We start from the raw sequence: 13,582 nt of genomic DNA, 5'->3' as shown, positions 1-13,582 counted from the left end.
CCAAGTTACGCTACTTGAATAATGTAACTGAAGTAGACTTAGTTTAGGTCGACTTACCGCAGCGTCTACACCGGGCTGTGTCGATGGGAAATGTACTCCTAGACTTCCCTTACTCTTCTCAGGGAGGTGGAGTAAACAAATAAGTAGGAGAGCCCTCTCCCATTGATTTAGCAGGTCTTCAACAGACCTGTTAAATCAACACCTGCTGTATCGATTACAGCAGTGCAGATTTACCAGTAAGTTTTGCTCATTTTCCAGAATTGGAGTCTCAGCTACGCAAGTTACTTTATTAATTTTATAGCTGATGAAGCATCAGTCTTTACATTTAACTGAAGACACATGAAATAAGTACAAACTTACCAAACGGTGAGCCTCCAAGTCTTGCCTCCAAGGCTTGCGTCATTGTCAGGTAACAGCGGTCAGTAAGAGGAGTCTGAACTAGTTTATCCTGAACACCAAGATACTCAAAGCCATAGTTGAATTTGGCATTTGCCATTTGAATGGACAGCTGCTGCAACACATCTGTCTGTTTTGGGTCAAAGTAGAATCGCATCTGGCTGAGCCACTCAAAGGATTTGGAGTTGTCAATCTTGCTTTTGATCAGTGATCTTGTAACATCTCTTTGGTGTACTAACTCTGTAATCTGGAGAACAAGCATCTCATTAGCAACCACAATGAAAAAAAGACCATGTACTCTAACGAAACTAAGTTTTACTGCATCTCAATGCATCTCAGTTTATGAAAAGCCATTGCTCGGTGCTAGACGGCATCATCTAATATCCATCCTCTAGCTTGCAGAAAGGAGGAGCTAGTAAAACAAAATCTGTTGCTACAGGATCCTTCTCAGTCAAGCTTCAGGGCAAGGCATAGGGGTTCTGTCCTTATGGACAAGCTTTTTCTGTCCACAAGCAGAGAACGGAAGCACATCCATACTCATCCTGCTAGACTTCTCTGGCACCACATACTGTTAGTCACCAGATATTCTTCGCTGCCTCCAATGATGAATGAGAGTGCCCTTAAACCAGCTCACATATTCCTCTAAGAAACCCCCAGTGCTGTAGAGGGACAGTGTTTCTACATCCCTCCTAACAATACCCCCAAGAGCCCTCACCTCTGGAGGTCCCACAAGTTTTAATCCTATGCACAAGTTATTCAAAGTCTATATATAGACACCAAGAGAACTGGTAAGATACTGTGGGCTGAAATCCCAGCAGGTACAGACCAACACTGAGCTCTACATCTCCATTCCCAGCTTTCAGTAGCTAGAATCAGCTGAATGAAGCGCATCTCATTAGAGCTAAACCCAGTCAAGACTGAGATGCCGGTAGATAAAGAGAAATGTTTCCAAGAACTTGCTTCCCCTAAGACTTCACTATGGAGGGCACCTTCCCCTCAGACTAGATTATCACGAGCCTTTAATCCTTTTGGATGCCCAAGGCACAATAACGTCAACTTTCATCTGCAGTAGGTCAGAAATTGACACCTCACTGTATCAGCACAGACTTGGACATGGTAAGGCTGAAGGTCCATAGATTTGATTACTGCAAGTCATGTCCAGCAGTGAAGCCACACCCCAAGTGAAAGCTCCAACTTGCCAAGAAAATAGAGTGCTGTGTTTTGTACAGCACAGACTGCTACAAACACCATTCTGTGGCTATGCACTCTACACTTGTTCCCCAATTAGAAGTTTGTTAAAGGTTTATTTTACGGGAGCCTTTGAACAACAGGACAGATTGTCAGTTGTACTCGTCTGGTGGAAAGTAGAGCTTCTTAGGAGGAGCTGGAGTTATGCTATGACTTCAGTGGGCAAGAAGTGATGACTTAAGACTTTCACAGCTAAATGCAAAAAAACCTTCAGTTTCGCTCTTTTCTTCAGAAAGTTCTTCACATGACCATGACAGCCCCTCACACAAACACAGAAGTTTTAAATTATATTTCTCACGTAAGTGGTTTCTATTTTTAAACAGCTGAAGGAGCTCAGACACTATGGTTACGGGAGCCATGTACATACATAGATAAGAGTTTATATTCTTATCTATTCTCAGAATAGGAGATTGGGTGGTATATTCCAAGAGTTGTTTCTATTCACTAAATAATTCTTCAGAATCTTATGCGACATGGACATTTAAGTTTATAGACGTTATTTCAAGTCAGGCATATGCAATATCTACAGAAACAGCTGTTCCTCAAGAAATCTTGATGGGAACATTTTAGTTTTCCCTAGGTGTCACTTTCATGATTTGAAGATGGACAGATTGTGTTTAAATTTTGTAAGAGACCGAATGACTACTGAGGATGGGGAGGAGAGTATTACTTACCAAGTGTTCCAATTTCCTTCTGCGGAGAGCTGGCTGTTCCATCAACACAGAGTCTGCTAACACATTCAGCGTGACCTCAACATTAGCCAGCACAGAGTGCAGAGGACTGCTGTCTCCTCCACCACCCATGCCATTCAGAGCAGATTCCACATTCTCCGACCATGCAATTTGGGCTGACAGGACAACAAGCTGGGCCTGAACATTTAAAATACAGTTAGATTTTTGCTAAGAGTTGTTCCTCCCACAAAAGTGTATTAGGTAGTTTGGTTAGACAAACGTGAATAAGATGGATACCTGATATTTGTCAATCCAAGAAATATAGAGACCTGGATCAATTGAAGTTGCTTTACCAAAGATTTCTACTTCAGTAACAGACTCGGCAAGCAGCTTTGCAAGTGTGACCCGCATTTCCTTTTCAACAAGTGTGAGCCACTCATTGATCTTAGGATGTTCTGTGATAGAGACGGGTGTTTTGAACAGCACCTGAAACAATTAAATTTAAGTGTAATTTTAGTTTTAATTTAGACCAGGTTTGTAAGTTTGCAAAAACCCCCAAAGACGCAGCTTTACCTCCTCTCCTTCACGTGACGAGATTCCCAGAACAACAGTGTTATCTTCATTCAGGATGATGCTAGAAACTCCAGCAAACATTTTCTTGAAATGTTTCTGCAGCTTAGCTACATTCTTGCTGTTTCCTATGATTTCGAGCAAGTCCTCATCACCAACAAAGTAGAACCTAGTATTAGAGATAAGGTTAAAGCTTTTTAAAACAACTGACCACTGAGGTGAAAATTTTTTAAAATTAACTGAAGGCCCAGATTTTATTTACTTGAACCCTCTATAGTCCTTATAAAACTGGGGAAATGTCCGCTAGTTTGTGCAATGCTGTGTAATTCTTTTCTCCATATTTCTGTTAGATCATAGTAAAAACACCTCAGGGCTTGATCTCTGCACCATTTTTAGTCTATTTTAACACCTCATTAGCAGATAAATGCCAAGTATTGAAAGATTATGAGAGAGCAAAGCTCCCACTCTGAACACATGCTTGATATGGAGGTTATGTTTAGATCTACAATCCAAGGACCTCACATACTACTGAGAATTGAAGGTGAAACAGAATGCAACATGATTCAAATATAAAATGATACAAGTTCTTAAGCTCTGGTATTTGGTTAGATTCCTAAGGGTTCATTAAGCTTAAATGAAAAAACTAATTTGAGAATTTCATTATTCAGTACCAGGTGAAACAGCCTATTAAGCAATATTTATATTCAAATTATGCCACTTAAGTTACTAATCACAAGTGACCCACACAAAGAAATTAAAGTTTATCACGTCCCAGGAAATGGGACCATAAAATATCTAAAATTGTTCAACCTTTTATTTATTTTTTTATGATTCCAAAGCATTCATGTTTTGATATCTTCATATGCACTAGAAGGTTGCTAGCGGAACACAATAAAAGGAAGTACTTAGGCATACAACACACACACACAATTCCTATTAGAGTTTATTCCAGCACAGTTGGTTGAGGAGATGAAATTCCCTACCGAGGAAAGGAGGATCTCTCCCTCTCCAGGTATTCTCCCAATGCTTTCTGGATCTTTCCAAGCAAGTCTGCTAATCTCTCCAGTGACCTTTGTACACCCTGGATATTAAGAACATCCATCACAAGGGGAGATTTGGATACCTTTTTCATAAGTGCCAGAAACTCAGTACTGATGCTGTAAGTGAGAATGAGAAAAATATTAAGCACACTTTAAATGAAGGATACAATTACCGAGTGTAAAAAAGGCTGATATCTATTAAATTTTATTAATATTGTGTGAGTTACGGTAGGGCTGGCTTTATGCTCCAACTAGAATTAATCTTTAGTGTAGCACTCCACACGGTACCCAAGAACCAAACAATGACTAACTCAATTGCTGGCGCTCAAATGGACCATACAGTAAATCCACCACTGAAGTCTACCTCTGACTCTCTGGAGTGGTGCATATGTCTGCCCTGGAACATATGTCCTGAACCTGGTCAAAGACTCTGAAATGGATAAGAGACTGCTTGTTAGCTCAGGTGGGAGACATCAACTGAAGATCGGACACAGGCAGAGACTGCAAGGGTGCAATCTACCTGCCTAGCCCAATGCTAGATGACAGGTGGGACAAGAGGGGCTACCTAAATTTGCAAGGAAAGGCAAAGGTCTAGATAACATAGGTTTACACGTCTTTTATTGTTTTAACACTTTTCTTGCAAAAGAAAACTGTCTACATGAACAAGCTGTTCTGTCACTGCACTCATACTGGTCATAGGCTTCCAAAGTCTGCAGCAGGGGCCAAAACCCAGATAGACCTGCTGAGAACACTGTTGGTGAACAGGAGTATTTTGCTCTGGTTCACTAGAACAAAAAAAAGTGAGGGCAAATCACAGGATTCACTGAGAGAAGAAGTGCAGACCTATCACTGGAAAGGGATGCTCATGGAAAGGGCAGGCAGAGGAACAAAGTCAATGGTGCAGCTTGCTCTGAACTGTAACTGAGAATGTCACACAAATCCAAAGTGAGTATACCTTTGGAACCTCTGGGTTTCAACAGGCAATAAGTGCTTAATATCAGCACTACCAGTGAAGATACCCTCCAGGTAGACCCATCGTCTTTGGACATCTATCCAGACATCAAAGAGTGCCATGATGCGATTCAATTTGTCCTCCCAGCTAAGGGCATCTTCTTCAAACACCTAAATGTTACAAAAACCATTAACATTCAGTTTACCTTTAAAAAAAAAAAAAAAAGGCAAAACCCACACTTCAGCTACTAGTCAGCATGACTTTATGAAGTTGGACAAGTAACACTAGTCAACCTAGTTGAAGAACTGAATTGGAAATAATTTTGTAAGTTTGGTTAAAGCTATAAAAAGGTATAATCCACTTATACACCTAGTAATTTGCCAAACTTGACACACAAGGTGCCAGCTGAACATACATGCACTGGAAAGACTACGAAAACAAGGAGGGAGCCAAAGATAATCGAAAAGAAAAATACCTTGTAGTATGGTGATAACTTCATGGCAGACACACTGTTAATGTGCTCCTTGACCTTGTTGAAGAGATCATCCCAACCACGAATCAAACGACATTTGTTCTGATAGTTAACCAAATCCAGTTCATAAGTGTTCCACACTTCTCTTATCTTTAAGAAAAAAAGAAGTCAGGTTATGAACACCCGATAGTAATTTTAATTCTATTACATTTATTTCATTCTATAGTGTAGACATCTAGTTACGTGACCTTGATTCCTATCTTTTTACAGAGCACATGAACCGGCAGGCCTGCTGTGAATCATATGGTGGAAGATTTCATAATTATATCTTGTGGGTCAGAGTTCAAGTTATTGCAATTCATAAAATGAAATTACAGAACAAAGTTTCCAGTCTTCTACTTAGAAGTTTCATAATAGTAACGTACTAGCTATATATTTTACTTGACTTATCTTTAAGTTTAAGTTACAGTACCTTCAGTAAACTTCCAAAGCTTTTAATAAAACCCCTAAACCTATGGGGTTTCATGTTGTGTCAGTTTGTGTGTTACATTTACTCAGTTTATTGAGAACGAACAATATTTGGTGAACATCTAAAGCATTTCACTTTCACCATCCTGGGTATCTAAAATCCAACTTGTTACATAGCTGTCAGCAAATTTACACCTCTAAAACCTCTCCTGTACAACAGGTCTAGTATAGGTAAATGATAGATACTAGCCTGTTTCAAGAACTCTTCCAAAGCCATCTCTCCCTGAGCCACAAGAAGTACATCTTTGACAATTGCTTCATTCTTCTGCAAGTCAACATCCCAGATCTGACCCAGGGTTAGTTCAGAGACAACCCAGTTAACGTGAAGCCTCTTCATCAGCTGCTTCCAGTGACGATCTTTAAGAGCCTCAGATTTCAGTTCAATCACCAACATGTTTATCTAGAACGCGAGACAGCACATATTAAGTTAATGGATCACTTACCCTTGATAACTAATTAAAAAAATTAAGTACAGCTTACCTTCATGTAACCCTTCAGAAGTCTCTGAACATATTCATAGGAGGCATACTGCCGCAAACGAGCAGGGAAGTTTTTCAGCTGATTCAGTAAGCCGTCCAAATTTTGTCGAAGCTGTCAATAAAATACAGAAGCCATGAAAGAATTCATCTACTAGCAACCTTATGATAAACACAATCACTCTAATAAGCCGGATATTACAACAGTTATCCGTTTTACTTACAGTTTGTTATCTTAACATTTTTATTCAACTGTTCTTTATGATCAATATTATGCAAGGGTGATTCTCCCATTCTTGCTTTCCTATGCTGCATATATTTAATTTTGCCAACACTAACTATAGCTATATACAAGGCAGGCAAACCAAATACTACATGCATGAAAACATTCATTTGCCCCTCAAAAATCTCATGATTCCAACAGATTCCCCATGCTTTTGTTGATATATTCCACCTCAGCAGATTCTGAGTTAACAATACTGCTTTAACTTAATTCATGACTGTTGGCACCATACTAGTTTTCTCTATCCCTTGATCATTGGAGTACCACAGCATGAAGTATTACTACACTAGATCACAGTGGTCATGAAATTGTGACATTCTTCCTTACAGATAAGAGGCAGAAGCCTCGTTTCAGGTTTATGTATCCAAGAAGCATCAGCTGGGCAATAGCTTTTCATCAGTGAAGCTGGACAAGTGCTTGAGAAAAAAGTGCTAATTTAGATCAACTTAAATTTCAAGAAACAGATATAGCATCAATTCTTGTCCCCTGAAGACGTAGCCTATAATTAAATATATTTAAGGTTGTGCAGTTTCTGTAATCCTGGTAATTTTTCAAGTTTTGTTTTCTAAACCTTACCCTGTTGAAGCTTCAGTTAAGAGGAAAAAAGTTATTTCTGCCGTTCAGTGCTGCAAGTTAGATTAAGATAGAGGCTGCATTCTCAGTTATGAATTCCATTTTTCATATGCCAAAAAGACCCAGGTACATAAGCACCATGCCATATATTCTGGCTCATTTTCAAGTTCTTCGAGCATTTAAGTGTTTTTTTAACTCAAAGACCAAAAAGGCAAAGAGTACAGTTGTAATTATGCTTTCTCTATACACTGAATAAGAAAAAAGTACCTTGCGAGGCTGTACTGAAACCCATGGCTGTTCCTTCATCTGATCAATCTGGTCCCAGACCTTGGAAAGCTCAGACCAAACTCCTTTGAGGTCTTGTAACTCTTCTAAAGCTACCTAGAGTACAAAGGCATACATCAAACTTTGGTCAGTTAGATAGAAAATGATGGTAAATATCTGTCCTAAGTTAGACAGAACTTCTTAAACAAATCATTGGGATAGGAACTTGGTCAGGGTACAGGTAATTGGACAGAGACTTGACCCTAGCTTGCCTAGCACATTGCCTAGTTTAATGGCCAGATTTCTACATCTTATAAAGCTGCCCTCAAACGTCTGTGGTTGCAGTCTCAGTGGAAAAGCCAAGGGCTGAATGGGTATTGAGACTGAGTTACTCACTCCTGAGGCTGGACCATCCCACTTAAGGTTAGGGCACAGTGATAGGGCAGCATAAGCGAGAACCATTGAGTGCTATGCCTTCTCTATGAATGAAGGACCTCTGCCTACAAGAAGTCATCTGTCCAGAACCATTTACAAGCACCAAATTCATGGATTTTTAAACAGCAGTTTGTACCTGCACACGTTCTTCACTGCCACTGAGTAGTCCTGTATCTGTTAGCTCAAGAGCTTCTTTGGCCTTCGCACATTTCTCACGATCATCTTTCAACCTACCAAATTTCCCTTCATAAATGGTAAGTGCTTGAAGAGCCTCCTCAGGACGCAAGTTTCCCTAGAAAGAACCACATGAAGGACAACATGGCACAGATGTTAAGCGTTAGGGTTTAGCACTTCAAATCTGTGCAGAAACTACATCTGATTAGCATCAGACACTATGCCATCTCTTCTGCTTTAAGGAATCTTCAGTTTCCCTGGCAGACCTTTATAACTCTGAGTATACGAGTTACTGATCCCTTGCCTGGGTAAGCATCTAAAGAATCATCTTGGCAGGAGAGATTTTTTAGCAGACGCTAGCTAGTAACTTTTAGCTTAGGACACAGGCTCAAAATTCTGCCTTACCAAATGCTCTATGAAGTGCACACTCCTTATTGCTAGTTACATTTGTAAAAAATCAAGTTACAATAGAGACGTTTCCATTTTAAAATGCAAGTCAGGGAAAGTGCTGGAATTTTAAACCCAGAGCAAAAGACAAGCTATACTTTCTGCCAAGTCACTAGGAAACCCCGTAGAGAGGATTCACCTTTCTGCATCAAAATCTCTAAGGTGACAACTGTGCCCCCCTGTCTATTTCAGGGTTTACTAAACAACCTGTTTGTTACAGAATGCAAACTTTCTATTGTGAGTTCAGCAAAGAGACCTGAAAAAAACCTCACCGTCACAGGCTTTGTTTTCTCCCAGTCAGTCAGCAGGTCAGTTGTACGGCTCTCCACTGCTCGATCCTCTTGAACGATCTTCATTTGCAAGTTTGCTACTTGTTGCTGAATGGCAGAATCTTTGCGACGCATTATGTCATTGAAAGCACCCCACTCTCCTTCAATGTTGTCAATGTATAACCAGGAGGACGGGAACTGGAACCTCTGTTTCTCTAGCAAGCGCTGACCATTGCGGTAAAGCTACAGAACAAACAAACATTGTTAGAAGGTAACCTACTTGAAGTTCAATTTGAAATTCAGATAGCCAGAAGTCTAAAGAGAAAAACAGCAATAGATCAGCCTAAAGAACCTCAGAAGTATAAAGTAAATCAGAAAGGCTCACCATAGAATCGTGCTTTGAAAGTGTTTATCTAGGAGAGTTACTAGGACAGGAAATTAGAGGCACGGCTTCTCTTAGCAGGCTTAGACTGGTCATGATCAATTGTCCCCTCTCTGTAGAAAAGCTTTTACAGATTTCCAGAAACAAGATGTTAGTAAGAAAGTGACAACTTACCTCAACTTGTTTCTCAAACTGCTTGATTTTACGTTTCAGGGATTGTACATATGTGATGAATGTCACTGCATCTGATGTGCTAGCAGTGTCCACTGAATGCTGCTCTAACTCTTGACGGGACTGTTAGAGGGGAAAAAACCCAGTATTTTAAAAGGTGGATGTAGTAAGTTGATTTTGTAATAAGGAATCATTGTTTGGACTATTCTTACCTTAGAAATTTGTGAATGGAACTCTGTCATGTTCTGACCTAGCATTTGGCCAAATTTACTGAGTACTTCCTTATGCCAAGAGTCATATTTCAAGTTCACCTTAGATTGTACCTACAATCAAGAAAGTTTACCGAGTATTACTATTAGTTATGAAGTCTCATTTCATCTTCTATAAGCCCATTTTGAAGTTTATTTCCGCAGGTTACTTTTATAAGATGCATGAAAGTTTCAGGTTCCTACCTTCCCATAGTCTATGATAACAGGTCCAAATTCCTTCCTGGTTTCTGCATTGTCAAAGGTTCCTCTAGCCTTCCTTATCTGAACTAAGAGGGCTTGCCACTTATTTAAATCTTCTCCAAGACGGTTGTATATGTTTTCAGCTTGCATATCCCATAAGCACTGGTACTGCAGCCATACCTATTAATAAGTACATTAAAAAAAACCTCCATGTAACCGTGAATTTTCAGAATGTAGATACTTTCCTTATTTACATAACTGAATTAATGGGGATTATAGTAAACAGGTAACATTGATGGGACTTACCTTTGATTAAAGATATAGAAGAGCTCTTCTAAAACCAACAAATGCGCTATTCTACAATTTCAAACTGAAAATCAGAATTCATATCCTACCTTAACATACTGTTCGACCTCCGTCACAATGCCCATAACAGCCGAATAAGACTCCTCCAGCGCTACAGGACCATCAGGCATCCGTGTTAAGGCGTTCCGATAGAACTTCTCTTCCTCAGATAACTCATAGTGTACACCCACCTGACAAGACCCACAATTAAATACAAGTTGCATATACCAAGTTCACAATACAGGGCCAGTTTTCATTTTCAAAAATTGCTCCTTCATAACCATTAAAGACTACATTATCTGTATACAACTGCAATGCAACAGTTCTACTTAGAGCCATCTTATTAGATTCATAAATACATTTATTATGCTTACCTGGTATCTTTGACTTTGAATTCTGGGTAGTGATAGTATTACCATTTTCCAGGAAAACATTTCTTGATAGAGCTTATATCTGCATTCTTCAATTGGGGGATTCAAATAGATCACCTGGTTGGTTATCCTCAGTTCATGTACAACATTCTACAGGCATAGAAAGACACCACATGCAGTTTCAATTTTGCTAAATAAGAACCTGCTGGGCCAGCTAAAGATAAACACAAAATACATTTTAGACAAAAGCTGCAACCTCTTCTTCGAGTGATAGTCCCTATTGTATCCCACTGAGGGTTAACAACAAGCAGGAAGATGATGGAACCGCGGAATGGAGCACTGCCGTGCCAAGCGAGGCATCCGGCGCAGAGTCTTGCGCCAAGGCGTAATGAGAAGAGAAGGTACGTACCAAAGTCCACGCAACCGCCCTACGTATGTCCGTAACTGGTACATCATGAAGCGCAGTTGTAGTCGATGCTTGCACTCTCATGGAGTGAGCTTGTACCCCAAGGGGTGGGGACAGTCCTGATAACTCCTAGTGTAATGCACCCCAAAACCCACTTAGAAATCCGCTGACTGGAGATCACTTGCCCTTTAATCCTTTCTGCTATAGTGATAAAATGTCTAGGGAGACTTCCTCAATCATCTCATCCTTTGAAGGCGGAAAGCCAGGGCGCAGCAGACGTTAAGGGAGTGACGGCACAGTTCCCCCACTGAGGCATGAGGTTTCAGAAAGAAAGCAGGTAAGTGTATGGGTTGGTTGAGATGAAAATGGGATACAACCTTTGGCAGAAACTTAGGGTGCAAGCACAGGGAAACTCTGTATTTATAGAACATGGTAAAGGGGGGAGGGGTCCGTCACCATGACCTTCAGTTCTCCAACCAAGAAGTAATAGCTACCAGGAAAGTCACCTTCATGGAGAGAGGAGAGAGAGGGAGGTGGTGGCCAGAGGTTCAAAGGGCAATTTCGTCAACACTGAGGACAAGGTTGAGGTGCCATTGGGGAAGCAATGGATTGAAGGGGAGGATAAGTCCATTGGAGGTCCTTCCAAAATCTGGGAGTCAAGGGTGAGTAAAGAGAGTGCCCCTCCACAAGAGGGTGAAAGGCATGGATAGTGGTTGTGTGCACCTTGATGGAGTTGAGTGAGGGGCCTGATGTCCTCAGGGAGAGAAAATAGTCCAAAAGACGACGGATGTCCACATTTTCAGGAGCAGGACTCCTCTGTCGGCTCCATGAGGTCAAACACTTCCACTTGTCCTTGTAGGACTGCATTGTGGACTCTTCTCTGCTATTCAAGAGGATGTCTTGTACTGCTGATGAACATTCCTGCTCTAGTGAAGATGCCCTCCGAAAAACAAGCTCGGATGTGAAAAGTCTCTGAGATTGGGATGCAGGGTCCTGCAGCCGTGCCGTTTGAGGAGTTCCAGAAAAGCTGGCTACTGAAGCAGGGGGATATGCTGACATGTGGAGAAGGGGGGAAACCAGCACTGTCAAGGCCACAACAGGGTAATCAGAGTGACTGTCATTCTCTCCCATTAGATCTTGTGTAGGACACGTGACAGAAGCTCTAGGGAGGAAAGGCATAATTGATCTGGTCTGACCTGCAGAGGACTAGGGCATCACCTTGGGAAAGGTCACTGAGCCCCCCCCCCCCCCCGTCTCCCAGAGGAATACTGGGTGCATTTGCTGTTGGTGTGGGAGATGAAGAGGTCTCTGGTCAGAATCCCACAGCGGTTAAAAATGTTGGTGATCACGGTGTTGTGGAGCTCCCATTCGTGATCCGTCATGAATTTCCTGCTGAGAGAGTTGGCACTTGAGTTTGAATTCCGGGAGGGTATGCTGCTGACAACAGGATCTTATGAGCAGTGCACCAATCCCAAAGATGAGCTGCCTCTGTACAAAATGTACGTGACCTCATGCCCCCTTGTTTATTGATTTAGTAAACAGGGATAGTGTTGTCTGACATGATGAGAACATGACAGGAATGAATTAATGTGAGAAATGTGCGACATGGTCTCCGCATCGCCTAATTTCCTAGAACTTTGATGGGCATCCAGGATTCCCGAGCAGTCCAAGACTGCCGAGTCATGTGCTTGCCCATGTGGCCACCCCATCCGACAAGTAACACATCTGTGATGATCGTTTTGCTTGGAGGACTGAAGGAATGATGTTCTGGTTCAGACCTGACTTGGATCAACCCACCTCTAGAGGAAGGAGAGAAGCTCTTGGGGAACTGTCAGCAGAAAGTCTGATTAGTTCATGGGAAAACAGATCCTCTGGAGGCACAGCTGTAGGCAACGAAAGTGGAGACAAGCTAAGGCAGTAATGTATGTACAAATAACCCTGGCCAGAACAGAACGACTGGAAATTGCAGTGGAAATCAGCTCTTGTAGGGCTCTGGGAGGTGGGCATGTGCTGATATTGAATTCATAGAATCATAGAATATCAGGGTTGGAAGGGACCCCAGAAGGTCATCTAGTCCAACCCCCTGCTCAAAGCAGGACCAAGTCCCAGTTAAATCATCCTAGCCAGGGCTTTGTCAAGCCTGACCTTAAAAACCTCTAAGGAAGGAGATTCTACCACCTCCCTAGGTAACGCATTCCAGTGTTTCACCACCCTCTTAGTGAAAAAGTTTTTCCTAATATCCAATCTAAACCTCCCCCATTGCAACTTGAGACCATTACTCCTCGTTCTGTCATCTGCTACCATTGAGAACAGTCTAGAGCCATCCTCTTTGAAACCCCCTTTCAGGTAGTTGAAAGCAGCTATCAAATCCCCCCTCATTCTTCTCTTCTGCAGACTAAACAATCCCAGCTCCCTCAGCCTCTCCTCATAAGTCATGTGCTCTAGACCCCTAATCATTTTTGTTGCCCTTCGCTGTACTCTTTCCAATTTATCCACATCCTTCTTGTAGTGTGGGGCCCAAAAATTGATACAGGCCCAATGAATTCTAGGGACTGTGTGGGATCCAACTGATTTTCTGATGTTTACACTCACCGCCAGGGAGGAGTGGAGTGTAAGCAGCATGGAGGTCAAGGAATGCCCCTCCCCTTTGGCTGCTAGCC

The 13,582-nt window shown here is 41.5% G+C and overlaps 2 protein-coding genes across 2 annotated transcripts in view; one reads left to right on the top strand and one right to left on the bottom strand.

The window, feature by feature from the left end:
* Positions 1–13,582, top strand: part of LOC119857571 — a 255,525-nt gene that overhangs the window by 210,370 nt on the left and 31,573 nt on the right. The window lies entirely within an intron of this gene.
* The window catches only part of LOC119857563 (cytoplasmic dynein 1 heavy chain 1), a 66,529-nt gene that overhangs the window by 38,736 nt on the left and 14,211 nt on the right, over positions 1–13,582 (bottom strand). Inside the window, exons 11-27 of the mRNA XM_038406656.2 lie at positions 10,520–10,666; positions 10,196–10,336; positions 9,804–9,980; positions 9,564–9,674; positions 9,355–9,474; positions 8,802–9,041; positions 8,045–8,200; positions 7,477–7,590; positions 6,358–6,468; positions 6,068–6,277; positions 5,353–5,499; positions 4,881–5,047; positions 3,869–4,042; positions 2,889–3,054; positions 2,613–2,801; positions 2,319–2,513; positions 361–643 (exon numbers count right to left, since the gene is read on the bottom strand). Of these exons, the coding sequence (XP_038262584.1) occupies positions 361–643; positions 2,319–2,513; positions 2,613–2,801; positions 2,889–3,054; positions 3,869–4,042; positions 4,881–5,047; positions 5,353–5,499; positions 6,068–6,277; positions 6,358–6,468; positions 7,477–7,590; positions 8,045–8,200; positions 8,802–9,041; positions 9,355–9,474; positions 9,564–9,674; positions 9,804–9,980; positions 10,196–10,336; positions 10,520–10,666 (2,848 nt within the window). The remainder of the gene's footprint in view (positions 1–360; positions 644–2,318; positions 2,514–2,612; positions 2,802–2,888; positions 3,055–3,868; positions 4,043–4,880; positions 5,048–5,352; positions 5,500–6,067; positions 6,278–6,357; positions 6,469–7,476; positions 7,591–8,044; positions 8,201–8,801; positions 9,042–9,354; positions 9,475–9,563; positions 9,675–9,803; positions 9,981–10,195; positions 10,337–10,519; positions 10,667–13,582) is intronic.

The sequence above is a fragment of the Dermochelys coriacea genome, chromosome 6 (genome assembly GCF_009764565.3).
Source record: "Dermochelys coriacea isolate rDerCor1 chromosome 6, rDerCor1.pri.v4, whole genome shotgun sequence".
NCBI classification, from domain to species: Eukaryota; Metazoa; Chordata; order Testudines; family Dermochelyidae; genus Dermochelys; species Dermochelys coriacea.
Note: the sequence above shows the minus strand (reverse complement) of the source record. Positions and strands in the feature narration are given on the sequence as shown.